At 40.2% G+C, this 17,422-nt stretch overlaps 1 protein-coding gene across 2 annotated transcripts; it reads right to left on the bottom strand.

Annotated features, from left to right (window-relative positions):
* Positions 1-8,326: 8,326 nt before the first annotated feature.
* BDKRB1 (bradykinin receptor B1) lies at positions 8,327-17,057 on the bottom strand. Of its 2 annotated transcripts, none has more exons than XM_038139002.1 (2): positions 15,984-17,057; positions 8,327-13,423 (listed from the first exon to the last, which is right to left on the bottom strand). In XM_038139002.1, the coding sequence occupies exon 2, from the start codon at positions 13,368-13,370 to the stop codon at positions 12,285-12,287; it is 1,086 nt and encodes a 361-aa protein (XP_037994930.1). In that variant the 5' UTR covers positions 13,371-13,423; positions 15,984-17,057; the 3' UTR covers positions 8,327-12,284. The 2 variants fall into 2 exon arrangements, with proteins under 2 accessions (XP_037994930.1, XP_037994931.1); XM_038139003.1 differs by having other exon boundaries at positions 15,988-17,057.
* Positions 17,058-17,422: the final 365 nt, after the last annotated feature.

The following is a 17,422-nucleotide window of genomic DNA, read 5'->3' as shown; positions in this document are numbered from 1 at the left end:
GCATTGTCATGCCTCATACCGGTAGCATCTAATCTAAGCTGTCAGAGGTGCAGCAGTGACAGCCTGTGTGTTCTGTGATTGATGTGAAGGTGTGCAGAGGAATTGGGATTGAACAAGGAGGCCATGTCAGCATTGCTGCACCCTTTAATTTGGCCACACAGGCTGTGCTGGTGTTTGGGAGCACTAGGCAGGAGTGAGAGGCACAACACAGCTCACAGAGACTTCCAGTGAGAGCATGCCCACAGTGCTCTCTGGCTTGTCAGTTCACATGGGGCAAAAATTGATATGGATTAATGCTCCTTGCACAGAGTTCTGCAGCAGTGGTCTAGGCTGCAACACAAGAAACCTGCTGTGGTAGCTTTTGAAATTCTGTCTATGTGTTACAAATTGCTGTTGTAAATTTGTATAAGTTACAACTGCAATTTAAAAAGATTTAGAGAAATTAGGCATTCATGAAGCTCTACATTACTTTACCAATCATATCCACTAGGAAATATTTCTTTTTTTTTTTTTTTCTCAGAGAAGGCCATCTTGTGGGGTGGTCTGAATTCTAGATGAGATTACAATGAAAATATTGTGTTCAAATGTGGATGAAGCACTGTAAATATCATTAGTCTTTTAGAGACACACTTGGCAGGCAGCACAGTAAGCTGCATAGAGCAGCAAGCAGAATGTGCAACATGGCCTTTCCTCGAGACCGAAGAGATGCATTTCACCAAAAGCCCCTAATATCTGTCAATATTTCAATAGCTCAGGCTAACAGCTGCTGGCAAAACTGTGCTGAAGGTCCTTTAGGACACAGCACAGCACTGTGTGTGCAGCTTGCCACTGTTTATGCTGGTCTGTTGGGAAGGTCTCCTCCAGCTTGGTAAGTGCTGCTGTAAAAACCAGACTTAAACTCTGAATTGATTTCCCTGTATGCAGACTGAGTGGAGACACAGAAATTGCTTCAAAGAGGTCGGGTGGAAGAAACCCAGATAGGTTCTAGCAGGAGTGTCCAGCTGAACCACACAGGCAGAGCAGTTTTAGGGGCTACAACTAATCCAGCAAAGCAAAAGAGCCACTTTTTCTTCTTTCCCAGATTCACACATTCCTTTCCCCACTTCCCCAACATTTCTGTCACATGCCAATCTGAACAAAGTGACTTGGCTATTCCTGTGGAAGGGTGCTCCTGTCAAAAGACGGTCTGCTTAGTGGTTCTGAAAGTATGCTGGCTGATGGAAGAGAAAGGCAAGTAAAGTAGGTGCTTTGGATGGCTGTCCACACCGAAAATCAGCATGTGAAACTGCCAGCAGCAAGATTAAAGAGTTAATCATTCTTCAGTATGCTGCAATATACACCATCTACTGCATAATTCCAAACACTTGAAGCATTTGAAACACATCTAGCATGGTCATTCTCTAGATATTTAGTAAGGAAAAAAGTGGCTGTATTTTTCAAATAAAATGCTTGTCTAGAAACGGTTCACCAATTCTAATCAAACCCATCTATCTTCATATAACTCAGTGTCAGACAGTAATTACAGTCAGTTATGTTAGCAGACACTAAAAACAAATTTGTTGAAAGGGAAATTTAGAGTATTTATTGTAGTGCATATGTGGAGGGAGGAAGAGCTAATGCCCTAGAATATTGCAAATGGTAAATTGATGGGTTTTAGACCTCATGAATTAGAAAATATTTGCCTTACAGAGCACTGTAGCTTCTCCCCATCTTTCTGTGGAAGTAGAAATGGATTATTAAACACGAAGAGGTATTTTAGTCCTAGTTCCATATGTATACAAAAATACAGAAACTATTCATAGCAAAATAATGCAAATAACACTGGCAAGACAAATGGCAGAAAGCAACCAAATGCAACAGCCTCCACTGTCTGCCCTACCTTCATTTACCTTTCCTTGCTGGGAGATGATCTCTGTTCACATGACTAATTAGTTATTGCCACCCAGGCTATTTCCTGCTGTCACTCTCAGGGCCTAGACTGATAAGAGGGGGCAAGTCCTCTGGTTTTCTGGCTCTTGCTCTTTATTCTTTAGCTTCTTTCAACAAGGAAACACAGTTGTAAATCCAGTATCAGGTGCATTGTAGCCCATTTGCCTTCCCCCAACATCCCTGCTCTCACAGTCAAGTTACGAGACATTTAACTTTCCCTTCCATGGCACACACATTTTTTTCCAAACATTGAACTGTCTTGCTGTCGTTGCAATGAGTTTAGCACTAATATTCATTACTCTAATTTGGGCTAATAACATCAGAGCTGTTCAGTCTTTCTCCTCACACCTTAGGAGAATGTTCACAGAACTATATGTGTCTCAGTTCAGAGAACTGAGTGTGTCTTGCTGTCTTGTTTACTCCTGAAAGGTGTACAGAAAACATCTCTTCATATAGCAACAGCCAAACAAAGGGACAAACAGAGGAATTTCCCTATTAGCATGTGTGAAAAAAAAATTATTTTGGATATCTAGGAAGATACTGATGGTGATTCCTAAAAGGAGGATGGCTTAACTAGTCCATTACAAGTGTCTTGTGCTGTTGGCTCCTGTCTCCCAGTTCTCTGCTCTCAGAGTAGTCCCTTACTCTGTCCCTGAGTCGCAGGGGCTTTCCTGCTCTGGGCCAGCCTGTTCTGGATACATGGAGAGAAGCTGGTGGCCCTGCTGGAGGATGTCATCTGCTGGTTCATGGAGAGAAGCTGGTGGCCCTGCTGGAGGATGTCATCTGCCATTACCTACTGATTTCCACTGGTGACCAGGGACTCCAGACAAGCCTCCCACAACACAAGTGGATACAATACTGCCCAGTGCATCAGAAAACAACACATTGAACTGAAAAGGGAAGGGTTTCACTAAACTCCTCTAACTCCACTAGTATTAATCTGAGTAGTTAGAATTTGACAAAAAAGCAGTCAAAGAATCCAGTGCCTGAAGGGAGTTCTATCAGTATTCCAAAAGTCTGGGACAGTATCCCAAAATAACTCTTCCAGACCCTTCACACCTCATCTGAATAAACAGGATGGGTTGTGTAGAATGCCTGGAAGTGAAGCAGAGCAGGGGCAGGAAGAACAATGCATGTCTAACATCACACATCTAATTTTATTCTGCTGAAGCTGTGCCCTTGCTTTACATGTTTTCTCCATGGACTGCTCTTTTAATGTGACCCTTCAGTGGTGTTTTGTGCAGTTTCTCAGGGACACCAAGTGCTATTTAGAGGACTTCTTTTTGCTTTGGACAATATATAGTGTACTTGTAGGATATTTGATTTTTGGCAGAGCATAAAAGATGGAATATGAATAATCCTAACAAAGCTAATTTTATTCCTGCTGTTCCAAGTAAATGGTTATATCATAGTAAAAGATATGAATACTTCTTTTATAGATAATATTTACTAGCAAAGACAAACCTATACCTTTACCTAGAACATAGGTAGGAAAACAACAGTGATGCAGCCACCTCTGAGGATGCAACAACCAGCAAGACAGGTATTGTGGGAAAATTTTGGGCAAGTGTCCTGCATTTAAAGTAAGTGCCATATACTCACAGACAATCAGTGGAATACCTTTTTTTGTCTTGATGAAGCACTTGGTAATCTCTGTTGTTACAGTATCTGATATCTGACGATGCCCTTGGGCACATGGTGTGATTCTTGGGGTGTCTTGCACAAGTCAGAGTTGGACTCCATGGTCCTGATGGGTCCCTCCCAGCTCAGCCCATTATATGATTCTGTGATCATATACCTATTTTATTCTGAGGTGCCACAAGAGATCAAGACATCTGTGAAATTTGGAAGCCTCATTATATTGGTGGTTACCTGACACATGGTGGCAGCGATCCTGCTACCTGTAGGGCAGATCACAGCAGCCTCAAAACAAAAGTGCCCTTTTGGCTACACTGTTTGGTCTCGGGCTCACCTCTGGGGTGACTACTGGCACATTTAGGAGCAAACCCAGGTGTGCACACAGAGCTTAGAGCAGCCTGCAAGGCTGCAATTAGAGCCCCATCTGGTGATTTAAAAAAAAGGCTACAGAACAGGGGAGACCTGAAACTGTCTCTCAGAAGCCCCCTTTGTGCCTTAGTCACTGGAATAATTTTGACCACAATCTTGCTGCTGAAAGCCAACACTCAAAGACAGGATTGGCTTTCACCAATTGTTTTGGTAATGCAGCTGCTGCAGAAAGCCAAAGGGCTGAGAAGGTATAGCTGGCACCAGAGCTGGTGTGCTGTGGTTTTAGGGAACTTAAATACTGGATGTACAATTGGTAGTTAGATCACTGTCTTTCCTCCTTGGGCTACCAACTGTGTGTATTGTCCTAAGAAAGATAACAAGTCTTGGTTTGAACAGGGCCATGTGTGAAGGAAAGTGTGTCTTTAATGCATCACTGAGCACCTGAATGTTGCTCTTGATCTGCCATGACAATTTCACAAGGACTTGCCTTGAAGTTCAGGATATGTGAAGTCTCAGTTGTCTGCATACCTAGGAATCCTTTTAGAAAAGTAACACTTTTTTTTTTCTGGATCTGGCTTCTGTTAAGTATTTTCCTGTTAGCTTGAATTTGTTTCTCTTCCTCCTTTACGATCCAGCCATGAAGACCATACCAGGGCTGGCTGTAGGGATTTTAGTACCATTGAGAAATTGAATGTTCATCATGTTCTGTATACCTGCAAGTCAGTTTGCTGCATTCATCTTCTGCCATCATTAGCTCTCTGTTCTCTTAACTGGGCAATGAAAACCATTTCCATTACATCCTGATAGTGATGGCTTATCAGAGCATTTCTTTTCTTCCACACCATGGGAATAAGAAAGTTTGCTGATAGTTTTTGGACAGCTTTAAACTGTATTTAGCTAACTCAATGGTGCTTTGCAGCCCTTCACGTCCAAAAGTCTAAGTCAAGGAAGGAGACAAAATGGTGCCTGATCTCATAACACCATCTTACAAATAATTTTGGTTATTTTAATAGATTACTGTTTATCTGCAATAAATGTCTGCCTTAGAAGGACATCTGTAGGGTGTTAAGCCCCATCAGATGTACCATCATCCATTCTCTGACAACCACTTGCCATCTCAGAGACATTCAGTGTTCTGGCTGTGGGTGATTTGCCTTATGAATTACTGGCATCCATGCAGGGGAGCTGGCATGCAACCAGCAGATAAGAGTTGAGCAATGCTGGCAAGAGGCCTGGCTCAGGGGCTCAGTGCTTCCTCTGATTCATAAGAGACTGACTAAAGTTTCGCAGAATAGACAGCCTCACCTTTATATTTTCTTGGGTTTCTCATTTTTTGAAAATGTCTTAGCTGCTTTTTATTTTGTTAAATATAGTATCTGACCTTTTTTATTTTTAAATTTACTTATCTTTTTCAAATCTGAGCTTACCAAATGTCTCACTTTATCATTGGAGGCTGAACTTTCTTATCATGAGATTTTCCTCATCACCCCCAATAACTTCTACAGTGTGCACCAGCAGTTTTTTTACATGAAAAATATTTCTATTAGAAGCTTAAAAGCTAAAGAGCATAGCAGAAAAAAAAAATGGACAGACAGAAACTATTGCTTATTATGCTAAGTATAAGATGATGTAATTTCTTTGTCTCTGAAAAAGTTATGTTGACTTCATTATCAACACTCAAGGTCACTATCTCTGGTCAGGATTAGCCCTTTGTCTGCTACAAATATGTACAACTTCCTTCTACTGTGATGTACATTAAGTGAGGCTTTGGCCTCTAACCTGTTATTCACAGCACAGCTCTGTCACTCAGGTAAGGAATGCTTGGAGCATTAATTATTTCTACTTATCCTCCTTCCAGTGCTGAAGAGCATTTCTCACTCTGTGATACTCCAGAGCTACATAGCACATACATTTATCCATACACCAAAAATGGGGGACTTTGAAAAGTTTTTTCAGGATTTGGACCTTGCAGTTTATCTATTGAGTTAGTCTTGTGTGATGGATGTGAGATTTATTCCAGCTCTTCCTGTGGGAAATGTTGGTGGCTGGTTTCATTTCTAGTGTGTGCCTGGAGATTTTCTGTGCAGGAGCTGAAAGCCAAATGTGAACTTTTCTGTGTGAATTACTTCCCAGAGGAGAACATCTTTTCCAGCTGTACCTGTACATTGGAGTAGTAACAGAAAATAAGCCTCACTCCTGAAAGAAAATACCATTAGCAGAAAGTGAAGATTTTGCTGGAACAAACCTGGATTGAACAACATTAAGATGGCAGCAGAGGGTTTTCTAGAGCAGTTGCTTCATGTTTTCTTCCGAATGTTTTTTCCTGTAGAATGCACTGCAATCAGCCACACATATGCATAAAATTAGGAAGTTTTGGGTTCCTGGATTCCTTATAGTGTGTCATGTCATTTAATAATTCTCCATGAGCAGTGCTTGATAGTGCAAGGGACTTACTGAGTTTGTGGCAACTGCGTGTCCAAAGCAGGTTGTGTGGACAAAGTTCTTCTGCCAAAAGTTGAGGAGCACTGCTAAAGCAGACTTTTTCCCTCTTTCTATTCACACAAGGTAGTATGATGTAGTTTTGGTTCCAGCAGGCACCTGACTGACAGTGTGAGGGGGAGGAGAGTCACAAAAGAAAAGATACAGCTCATCGGTTGAGATTGTAACAGTGATAACTGAAGCAAAGTAAAATATAATGATACAAATGATAATTGTAACAACAATAATAACAGTAATGAAAAGGGGAGAGAGAGAGAAATAAACTCCAAGAAAAACAAATTATGCACAAGTTGCTCACAAGTCATTGACCAATGCCCAGCCTGTCCCCTGATTTGATATCAATACTATTCTTAAAGCTAAACACAGTGCTGTGCCAGCTGCTAAGAAGAAAACTAACTCTAGCCCAGCCAAAATCAGGACAGATGCATTGCTGCCCATGGATTGAGCCTGAGATGGAGATGGATCTGTTCAAGCCGTGCTTACAAACCAAGCTTAAACTCAAGGATGGGCCTTGCTAACATTTTCTCTCACCCACCATGATGGGTATTTCTGGTGCAATGTCCTCTGGAAAATTCAGATAGGACATGGCAATTGTGACCAAATAGGTCCATGGCCATTCTCCACCAGGAGAAACATACTAGTTGCAAGGGCTTCCTGTGGTTTGGGGCTGAGGAAAGAGGAGGCAGGTTCCTCATCTAGACCAGTAGGCTGGGAAAGATACCCAGGATTTTATTCTGAGTCATGTGTGAAATAGAAGTCTTGGCAATAAACAGCAACTACTGAAAACTCAAAGGAAAAAACAGCTAAAATACTTAAATAAACTATCTAATTCAGATGGATTTGTTTTGCATGAGAGTTTCAAATTCCCTTATGAGAAAGAAAAAACAAACCCAAGCCAAACTGCTCTTGCATGGTCCAGTCCCAGGATATGTATTTCCATCTGTTCTTTGAGCTGCCAGAGGAGGATTTCTTTTGAAACCCCAGTGTTTCTCTTCATCTGTCCTCCTGACAGACCCAAAGTCCTGCCCTGCTCTTCTGTGATGAAGGTGTTTTGACAAATCCTTTCCAAAGGATTTGGAAAAGACCAAAAGGGTTGTCTACTCTTTGTCAGGAGCCCTACTGTGCTACATGAAAGGGGGATGTTTCTTCCTGCATTTTTGCTGATGACAATATTCTTTCTAGCATCTCTTATTTTACAATGTCTCCTAATCTTTTCAGTTGTGATCAAACATGATTATTAGACTAATTTCCTTCTAGAAAACCTTACTGAAATAATTTTTTTCAGTTTAATTATATGTTGTCTCAAAGGTTTCTCAGTGTAAAATTCAAGGCAGCATGTGTGTTATCAATACCAATGATTTTATTTAATATGCAGGATGGATGATTTAATTTCTTGAGATTATTGTTTGGTTTACGTAAGTGTTTTCCTCTCCTACATAAGGCAGGGTGACACAAGGCTAAATCAGAAGTGGATAAGTTGCAATATTGGAAAATTCAAAGCTTAGTCATAAGACTGTAAGACCATATTATAACTCATACCCTGAAGGAGACCACACTGAAATTCCAGGGACAGTCTTAGGTCAAATATTTCCTGGCTCTTGGATGTTTGATTTGCTAAACTCAATTTTTTTAAACTTCTTTTAGTGTTTTCAATCCTGACAGGGTTTCTTAAGGGAATACAGTATTCCAAGGCCCATCCTGAGATATACACCTTCAAGGCAGAAACAGCGCAGCGCTCCTGGGTCAGGTTTGGTCAGATTAAACCCCAGCCAGCTGCCAAGCCCCATGCAGCCACTTGCTCATTCCCCTACCAGAGTGATCTGGGAAAGAATCAAAAGGGTCAAAGCTGGAAAACTGATGTATTGAGAGAAAGACAACTTATTAGGGAAAGCAAAAGCTATACACATTAACAAAGCAAAATAAGCAATAAATTAATTGTTTCCTATGGGCAGGTCACCTCCAGGAGACCGGGGCCCCCTCACACATAACAGATACTTAGAAAGACAAATAACATCACTCCAGATGTCCCCTTCTTCTTCCTCTTTTTGCTTCCTTCTTCCTTTCATTTTATATACTGAGCTTGATGTCTTGTGGTCTGGAATATCCCTTTGATCAGTTTGGGTCACCTTTCCTGGCTGTGTCTCCATCCAATTTCCAGTCTTCTCTCCAGTGTGGAATGCAGAAAAGGCCATGTCTCTGTGTAAACCCTGCTCAGCAATAACAAAAACATCTCTGTATTATTAACACAGTGTTCAGCACAAATCCAAAACACAGCTCCATACTAGCCACTGTGAAAAAAAATTAATTCTACCCTAGCCCAAACCAGCACATTCCATCACTTATTCCACACCATTTTCATCATGCCCAGGTCCCACACTATTTGATACAACTTCATTAACCACCACCACCCTTCTTCTCATCCTTTGACATAATACACAGAAGTAATTTCTTTAGCCAATGGACCACCCCTAGAAAATACTCATAAAATGTCCACAAATGTTTACAAAACATCCTTTGAGTTCATTTAGTCCATGGCTTCAGGCTCCATCTGTTCTGGCGGTCGCTCAGTACAGGAGTGGTTTTGTGTTTCTTGGAGTTATTGGGCACCAAAGCCAGCTCAGGTCTGGTCACTGATACACTTGAACTTCTTCTTGTAAGGCCTCTCCTCCATTGATATGGGTTTCTGCTGTACTGATTCCTGCAACATGCAACTCAAATCACGGCTTGCAGCAATATCAAGCCACATCCATTACAATCTCCACCCTTGGCCCCTTTGGGACCAGGTTATCTGGTTTAACATTGCAATGAACTCCTCCTCTTGTCCCCAGCCAGGCTGCAACAAGGGGCTCCCCCTGAAGTCCATCATTCATACAATCTATGAAAGTACAATCTATGTGGATGCGACAGCCTGGTCAGAGAGCAAGAAAACTAGGTAAGTTTCCCCAGAATCAGCCTGAGAGACTGTAGGGAGTTGAAGATAAACAATGATAGCTTATTATTATAAACAACCTGCAGGTGTTGTTTTCCTACTCTCTGTTTTCTTATTTTTCTTGAAGATTGTTTAAAAGAAGGTCTTGTTAATTAGCCAATCAGGCGAAATGTATTACCTAAATGACCAATCAAGTCCACCTGGATTGGAACAACTTATAAAAAGGAGCATTCCAAAATAAACGGAGTGTTATGCCAATTAGCCTTCTGGTGATTCTGTGTCATTTCTTGCTCAACAGTGACAAGTCTACATCATCCTCCTCCCCCTCCATGGGCTGCAGGGCACAGCTGCTTCCCCATGCTCTTCATCATGGGATGGAAGAGAATCTCTGCTTTTCCTGCTCCAGCAGAGGTTCCCACCCACATGAGACAGTCCTCTTTGAACTCCTCCACTGTGGGTCCTGCTCAAGGGCTGCAGTTTTTAAGTAACTGCTCCAGTGTGGGTCCCCCATGAGGCCACAGGTCCTGCCATAAAACCTAATCCAGCAGAGGCTTCTCACACGGCCACAACACATTCTCCTTCAGGCATCCACCTGCTCCAGCCCCGGGTCCTCTGAGGGCTGCAGAGGAATCTGCTCTGTCACAGGCTCATCCACATCCCTTCAACTCAAGGTCACACTGGTTCCAGCCTGTCCAGCACAGCAGCACAGAAACAGCAGCAATACCCTGGCCAGCTGCCAGCCCAGGAGCATCTCCGTGGCTGCCACCAGAGCCTTGCTGTGCGCAGCTCAGTGAGGGGAGTGCAGCGCAGCGCCTCAGCAATAAGTGGCCACTAATGAGCACCAGAGCCTAACATGCAGTCAGAAATGCATACATTTACAGACATTCATGCTGGAGAGTATATCCATTGATTTGCAAGGCTCTGTTAAGTGTTTAAAGCAGTGTTTAAACTACAGATGTTTTTCCTGACAGTTGAGCATATGTAAAAGAAGCAGTGCTTTCATGAAAGCCCTTGTCACTTGCTCATGGATGGAAACAGGAGGTTTTCCATTAAATTCAAATTTCATACTCATTTTCAATCTGTTATGTCATAGCCCAAATATGCCACCACACTCAAGAAGTGTTTTTTCCCTTTATTTGTACATTGAATAACATGGACAAGTGTTAGACGAGACAAGATATTTTTCCCTTTAAAGGTCCTCATCTGTAGTGAGAAAATGGAACTTCTTTTTCTGCACCTTGTTCATGACTTCAGCCTTCCCTTCCCTTTCCCCATAAAATATCTCTGCTTGGAAGTTTTTTGAATTAAAAATTCAGCTGGGGATGTACCAAATAGATGCAGTGCTCAACAGTTTACAATAGATGGGAATTAGGAATTTGATTTCAGATGAGTCAGGGGACTTCACATGCTGTTGTTATTACTGGTGTTTAAGCCTGATATTTATTTTAAAAACATCTGTCACAGAAGCAGTGGAAGTTGTAAACCTATGACAGATTCTTCCTTCCTGATCCCTTAATCCACCCTTAATTCTTAAAACATCATTGCAGGAAGACAGACTTTTAAGTCTTCAAAAGGCTTCCACTGTTCAGATTCAAAAAGTTTGAAATAACCATTAAAAATTAACACTAGTCTTATTGCAATGAAGTTGAATAGATGGATTTCTATAATCAAATAAGAGGTTAATTGCATATTCAAAATGTAAATACTAAAAAGAACTACAGAAAGTGCAGTGCTGTTACAGTGACTAGCTGTAAAGGCTGAACTGAACAGGCTTTACAGCGAGGAGTTAAATGAATTGTTATAAAAATGGTGTGTCTGGATGCTCCCTTCTGCACCAATATCCTCTGGCTGAACAGGCTGCACTATATCTTCTTCCATGTCTGTACATACACATAACTCGATCTCAGCTGCTTCACATCTACTCTGCCACTGTGGCTGTGATGGAAAAGAAGGGTCTTTCTAAACTATGAGAGTTTGTGTTCTGGTAGCAACAAGGATTTTTAATCACAGAACTATATATTTGCTCTTCCCCAAAGGAATAGGGGGAAAGAGACAAAACGTAAAAATAAATGTAAGAAAGAACAAGACTATGAAGCAAAATAAGATGTTATTTAGTTTATTAATTTTGATTCATAAAACCATAAATATGTATCTAAGGATTTGCCTCAAAATAATACCGTATCAATGGTCTTCATAGATATATTCACATATAAAAAATAAAAAGGTTCTTTACAGTACTTTATGAGCAATTTTGTAATACTTTACTGGGTCAGCAAAAGTCAGGTTTGGAGGAGGCTACTGCGTTACCTTGCTTTTTTTTAACAATTTATGTACACTTTCTTTGTGTTACATCCTCTTGTACAATAGTTATGTGCTGCACATAATTAAAGTGCACAAAAAATTTTCTCTGTATCTTACTGTGAAAATGCAAATCAGTGAAAATATTGTTCAAAATAACCAAAGTTATCCCATACCTGCTTAAATGCATTTATCAGCTGAAGATTAAGCTCTTATTTGCTCTGTAATACCTGTGTAATTTTAGGAATAGTGTTATAGGTGGTATAGTAGCTGTCATCACAGATACAAAGCAGCAAAATGTTCAGCTGGCTTATGGCTTTCTGCAAAGATTTCTGGTATTTTGTCAAAAAGTTTTTCTTTTAAGCCACTGTTAATAGGTAAGACAGGTTAGATCATTTGGTAAAAAAATTCTAGCATCACATGTTATGCATTTGGATGGATAAAACAGAACAAGAAAAGCAAGCCTGAGGAAAAAATAAGCAATCAATCAAGTGATTTACTTTAATAGATAATTAGCTTGGTCTGTGAAGGCCAGATCAGAGTGTTTCATATTAATTTTTAATGCCATTTGCAATGGCATAAAATAAGTTATAATATCAAAATGAAGAGGAACTGAGAACCATTATGTTAAACTACTCTTGACAGGAAGCATGTTGAAATTTGAAGACATTTCTTTGAAAGACACCCATCTCAAAGGAAATCCACAGGGAATAAACTGTGAAAAAACTTCCAAAGCCTTTTGCCTGAAGTATTTCCCAACAAAGACATAAATCACGGGGTTAATGCAGCTGTTGGTGATAGCCAGCATATAAGAAAACTGCTCCCCAAAGTTGATCAGTTCCTCCCAGAAGCAGCCTTTGATCACTTCTGTATTGTGTAATACATCAAGGAATACAAAAAAATGGTGAGGAGTCCAGCAGAAAAGAAACATCAGTACCACAGTGAAGATCAGCCTGGTTGCCTTTGTGCCTTTGTGCCTCTTGCAACCCTTTGCTCTGAGTGCTCTTCGTTCTTTTGCTGTTTTTTGTAGGGACCTAATGGTGGAGAAGTTGAGGAAGATGATTGCTGTGGATGGCAGCAGAAACCCCACCACATTGCCTACCAGGTTTTCAGCTATTTCCCACGATGGGCTGGGGAAGTCCAAAGTGCAGGCTGAAATATTCCACTGGGGAAAGTCTTTCACAGTCCGGAACATGAAAGCTGGGATGCTGAGAAGGATGCAAAAGAACCAGATGAGCAAGCAGATCCCTTTGGTCATAGATTTGCTCCATATCTCTCTGTGGTTCAAGGTATGGACAAAAGTCAAATAGCGATCCACGCTGACGGCCACGAGCAAGTAGATGCTGGTGTACATGTTCAAGGTGATGGAGGCGCTGATGCTGCGGCACAGGAAACTGCCAAAGGGCCAGTTGAACTCATTATTGATGTTCTCTGCCCAGAAAGGGAGGCACATGAGGAAGATAAGGTCAGCAACAGCAAGGTTCATAAGGTAGATTTCAGCTATCTTCAGGGGGCCCTTGTGCAGTGAATAAGTGAAGAGAACAAACACATTTCCAAGCATACCAATAACACAGACAGTGTTGATGTACTTGGGTCCTATATAGTACACGATGTCCCACCAGTCATCCAGTTCTGGGCAAACAGTTGAATTGCTCTGATTTTCACTCTGGTTTGAGGAGGAAATATCCAGTAGAGGAGTTTCAGTCATTTTTAAAAAACTCCGAAGTGATCAGGAGACGTCTTCGAAATGAGAGAAAATAACTGCAAAAAAGAAGCATAAAAGAGCAAAAGTTGCCTCCCATGAGTGGTGTAACAAACATTTAACTGCTGCAAATTCTTTATTAGTCCTTACTGATTGTTTCAGGTTAGATCAACCCATACTTGATATGTGCAGCGGTGGGAATGTTCCCAGTATTAGCAAGGATAGAACTTCCTCTACATCCCATGAAGTTTCCTCTCCTTACTTCCATTGTTTGAAGTGGCACAGAGGAAGGAAAGGGACAAATTAGTGTAAATATTTCTGTACATCTCCTCCAGACTGATGACAGACACAGATATGGAAGAATTCCATCTCCCTGAGAGTAGTGGGAGTCACGCTGGCGACACAAAGCCAGCTTTGCATCCTTCCCTGCCTTTTCTCTTACTCTTATTTACTGTGTTACTGTTATTATGTTACTGTATTATGTACTATATTATATATACATTAATACATTATTATATTCTGTTATCCTGCTGAAGCAGGATTATACCTGTTTCCCTGAATTGGGAAAGCTGCTCACTCTCTGTATGTGCCACTTGCTGCCTGAACTTTGCATTCTTTTGTTCCTTCTCAGTTCCTCCCACCCTGAACTTTGGGTTCAAAATGTCTGGTAGACAGACAGCTTATTGCCTTCAAATGTCAGTGGTTGGAATAATAAAACACAGACTTGTCTAAAATATTATGCTAAAAATCATGCCTGGAGGAAAGGTCCCTGCAGCTCTGAATTTACAGCCCTCTTCCCCAGCTCAAAAATTTCTTTTGAGTTTGGCTGTCCCAGGCTCCAAAGTGTTTAGTTCATCATAGCACTGTCAATACCTTTATTTTTTTCTGGTAGCTCTATGTGAGATTGTGCAGGACTAAGAACACGGGTAAAACCTTATCCTCCCATGAAAACCCACTGGACTTTCTGTCAGAGATCCACTGTCAGAGCTGCCCCCTGCTTCATTCTTCTGGTGATGCCATGCTTAATGATAGTGCTTGGATCCTGGTTTTTACAGGCATTTGGTCTCAGAACATTATGGTAGGCAAGTCATTGTTAAGCCTGTTCTGCCATCTGACATTTCAGTATTTCATATGCAAGTGGAGCCTGTCAATCACAGAAAATAATGTATTTGAAAAAATGAATATTTTGGAATCAGTCATTCTAAATGTTGACTTTCTGCTGTAGCCATTTAACTCTGCCCTTTCAGCTTCTGTATTTTACACTTAGTAAACACCTAATAATGGAATTCCTGAAGAGAGAATTTAGGACCATCTTTCATCTCTTTTACACACATGTACAGCCGCAGTGATTTCTGTATATGAGCACCTTGCAGTACTGATTTTGGGATGCCTCTAGGAATAATTTAAGTGTTAATATTCCACATCAGGCTATCTGGTAGTAATGCGCAGAACATTTTTCACTGCTGCAGAATTAGGTGAGCAGCAAAGTTGTGTCTGAGTTCATAAACTCACTCAAGCTGGCAGCCTTGATGGGGAACTGAGCTACAACTCAAGTTAGCACATCTCCCTGGATTTCCCTCCCAACAGTCTGAATGTTACCTAGTTCCCAGACCTCTCACACAGACAAAGATAACTTGAGAGGATCTAAAACTACAGGTAAAACACATATAGCAAATAAATGGCTGATTAGCATCAGAGAGGCTCCTTGTGAGACAGCAGAAATTTAATGCTGTTATAGCAGCAGGCTGGCTAAGGCATGAGAGAGTAATGGCAGAAAATCTGTAACTTTATATTTCAAAAATAATGCAGAAGAAAAATAACAGTTAAACCTAAACAGAATTATTTATTTTACTAAATACAGAATACAAAGAAATGCTTATTGTCCTTACTTGCCTTTTTCCTGATGACTTCTTGCTATCAGCTTATGACACTCTGCCCATTTCAGACACGATCTCTCAGATGGAACCACAAATTCATTCATGATGGGCTCAGCTAAAACACCTGGAAGTTTTATTTTTCATTGCAACTTAGATTTTATTCACAGCTAAATCCAAATTCTTGTTCAGCTAGCAATAGTACCTAAGGATTCTGTAGAGTTTTTCATTGCAAAAATTTCTTCAGAGTCTACTAATCAGTGTCTGAGCACTACCATAAACCACAAGCCTTTTATAAATTTAGAGTTCCTAATGTTCTCTTGACAGAAAATGCACTTTATTTTCCATAATTTCTGTAAGTATTTTGAAGTAGTTAGTGCTAATGGAAAATTAACCACATGAATGGTTTTCAGTTTCTGTCTTAACATATTCCAGTCATCTTTTATACAAATAATGACATATTTTTCTTACTTTGAACTGATTTCTGATGAATTTCCATGCACAGTGCATCTATCACCCTTTTTACTATTAATACTCATTTGCCAGTTAGAGCAATTAGGTAAAATAGATCATGGCTTTACACATAAACTAATACTGACCTTCAGAATTACTTTTGCAGTGAAAAAGAAAGGGAAAGTCTTACTAGACTGCACAGACCAGAACTGAGAGCACAAAAGATTATCTTTTAAGATAAAATCTAGAAATTATTTTAATAAAGATAATACATTTTAAAAGATAGGCATACCTACTCTTTGTCCTTCCTGGCAATCCAGGCAAAGTTTCAAATTCGGAAACAGTTGATAAACAGCAGTACAGAGATTACTGAGAGAATTCAAAGATGCATCCTGAGGCACAACTGAGTGACTGAGGGCTGTCCTGAGTGTTTTGCTGGCCATACACCATATGTGTGATGTTACATTTTGGAAGAAAGCCCCAGGATTTTTTTTTTAACTTTCCCAAACGTCAGCCGAAGTAATTTTCAAGACATGAGAAATATTTCATTCTCATTGTGAAATAATACGAGCCCTGTGCCGTGGCTCTTGTCATCCTTTGACCACTAATTAAAGCTCTCAAATTGTCCTTGGCAATTAGAAGTTCCATTGTGTGAATGTCTGTAAAAATGAGAACTTAATTAACAGCTCTGAAATGCCTTCTCTGTACCAATGCACACAGGGAGAAATTAGAATTAGGCTTTTGTTGTGTTGGGAGCTCCTTTCCCTGCTAGACATGAGGGGAGCCATGCCAAGGAGCTGGGGGCAAAGCAGCACAGATGGGTGGGGATGGCTGCTGAAACATGAACCTTGCTAAACCCCACTTCCACTCTTTTTGAAAAGCACTCTTTTTTGCACCCCACTATAGGTATCCAGGGCATGAATCTCTGTGAATATTGCTTCTCAGTAATATTCATGATGACTGCTGTATTTTCTCAGGCTTGTACCCAAATAAGCTTCTTATTTTTCTGATTACTTTGTGGGACCAAGCAGCCTGAGAGTGGTGGTTTATAAATTATTTTTATCTTTTTCAGTCTGATTGTCCACTGATTAGAGCAATATTTTGAAAAGATAATATCTTGCATCTCAGACTTTACATGCAAATCTGTTTTAAGAATAGCCATGTAAATATAGGTTTTCAATTTAAAAATAATAACAACAAACAATGAGAAATTATCAAGGGACTGGAATGCTATTTACTTATAGGAAAATATTCTTCTCATTGGCTACTTAACCAACACATGCACCATATATTCTTATTCAATTCAATTCTTATTCAATTGTGTCCATTTTTGGACACAATTTGATAAGTAAGTTCAAATGAAAAGGCAGGGGAGGCTGAATGGTGATATCTTATTGTGAACTTCCCTATCATGAAAAATAAATCTATTCCAAATTTTTATTCATTAAAGCATAGTAAGATAGTTATGCAAATAGTGTTAAAATTGATAAACAAAACATGTTCCAGTTAACACCATCACAATGGAGAAAACTCTAAATGGCTCAAGATTTAAAGTTGGTTTGTTTTTTTAAATTATCTTGAAAAATTTTAATCTTGGCAAAGACTTGAAAACAACATGTAAATTGTGAATTACACATTATGTAAGGAATCCTAACAAATAACAGAAGGAAAATCTTGAAACAGCCCATCTCACACTGACTCATAAAGGTAAGTGCAGTATGACAGGAGATC

The sequence above is a fragment of the Motacilla alba genome, chromosome 5 (genome assembly GCF_015832195.1).
Source record: "Motacilla alba alba isolate MOTALB_02 chromosome 5, Motacilla_alba_V1.0_pri, whole genome shotgun sequence".
Classification (NCBI taxonomy): Eukaryota; Metazoa; Chordata; class Aves; order Passeriformes; family Motacillidae; genus Motacilla; species Motacilla alba.
This window is presented reverse-complemented; position numbering and strand designations above follow the sequence as displayed.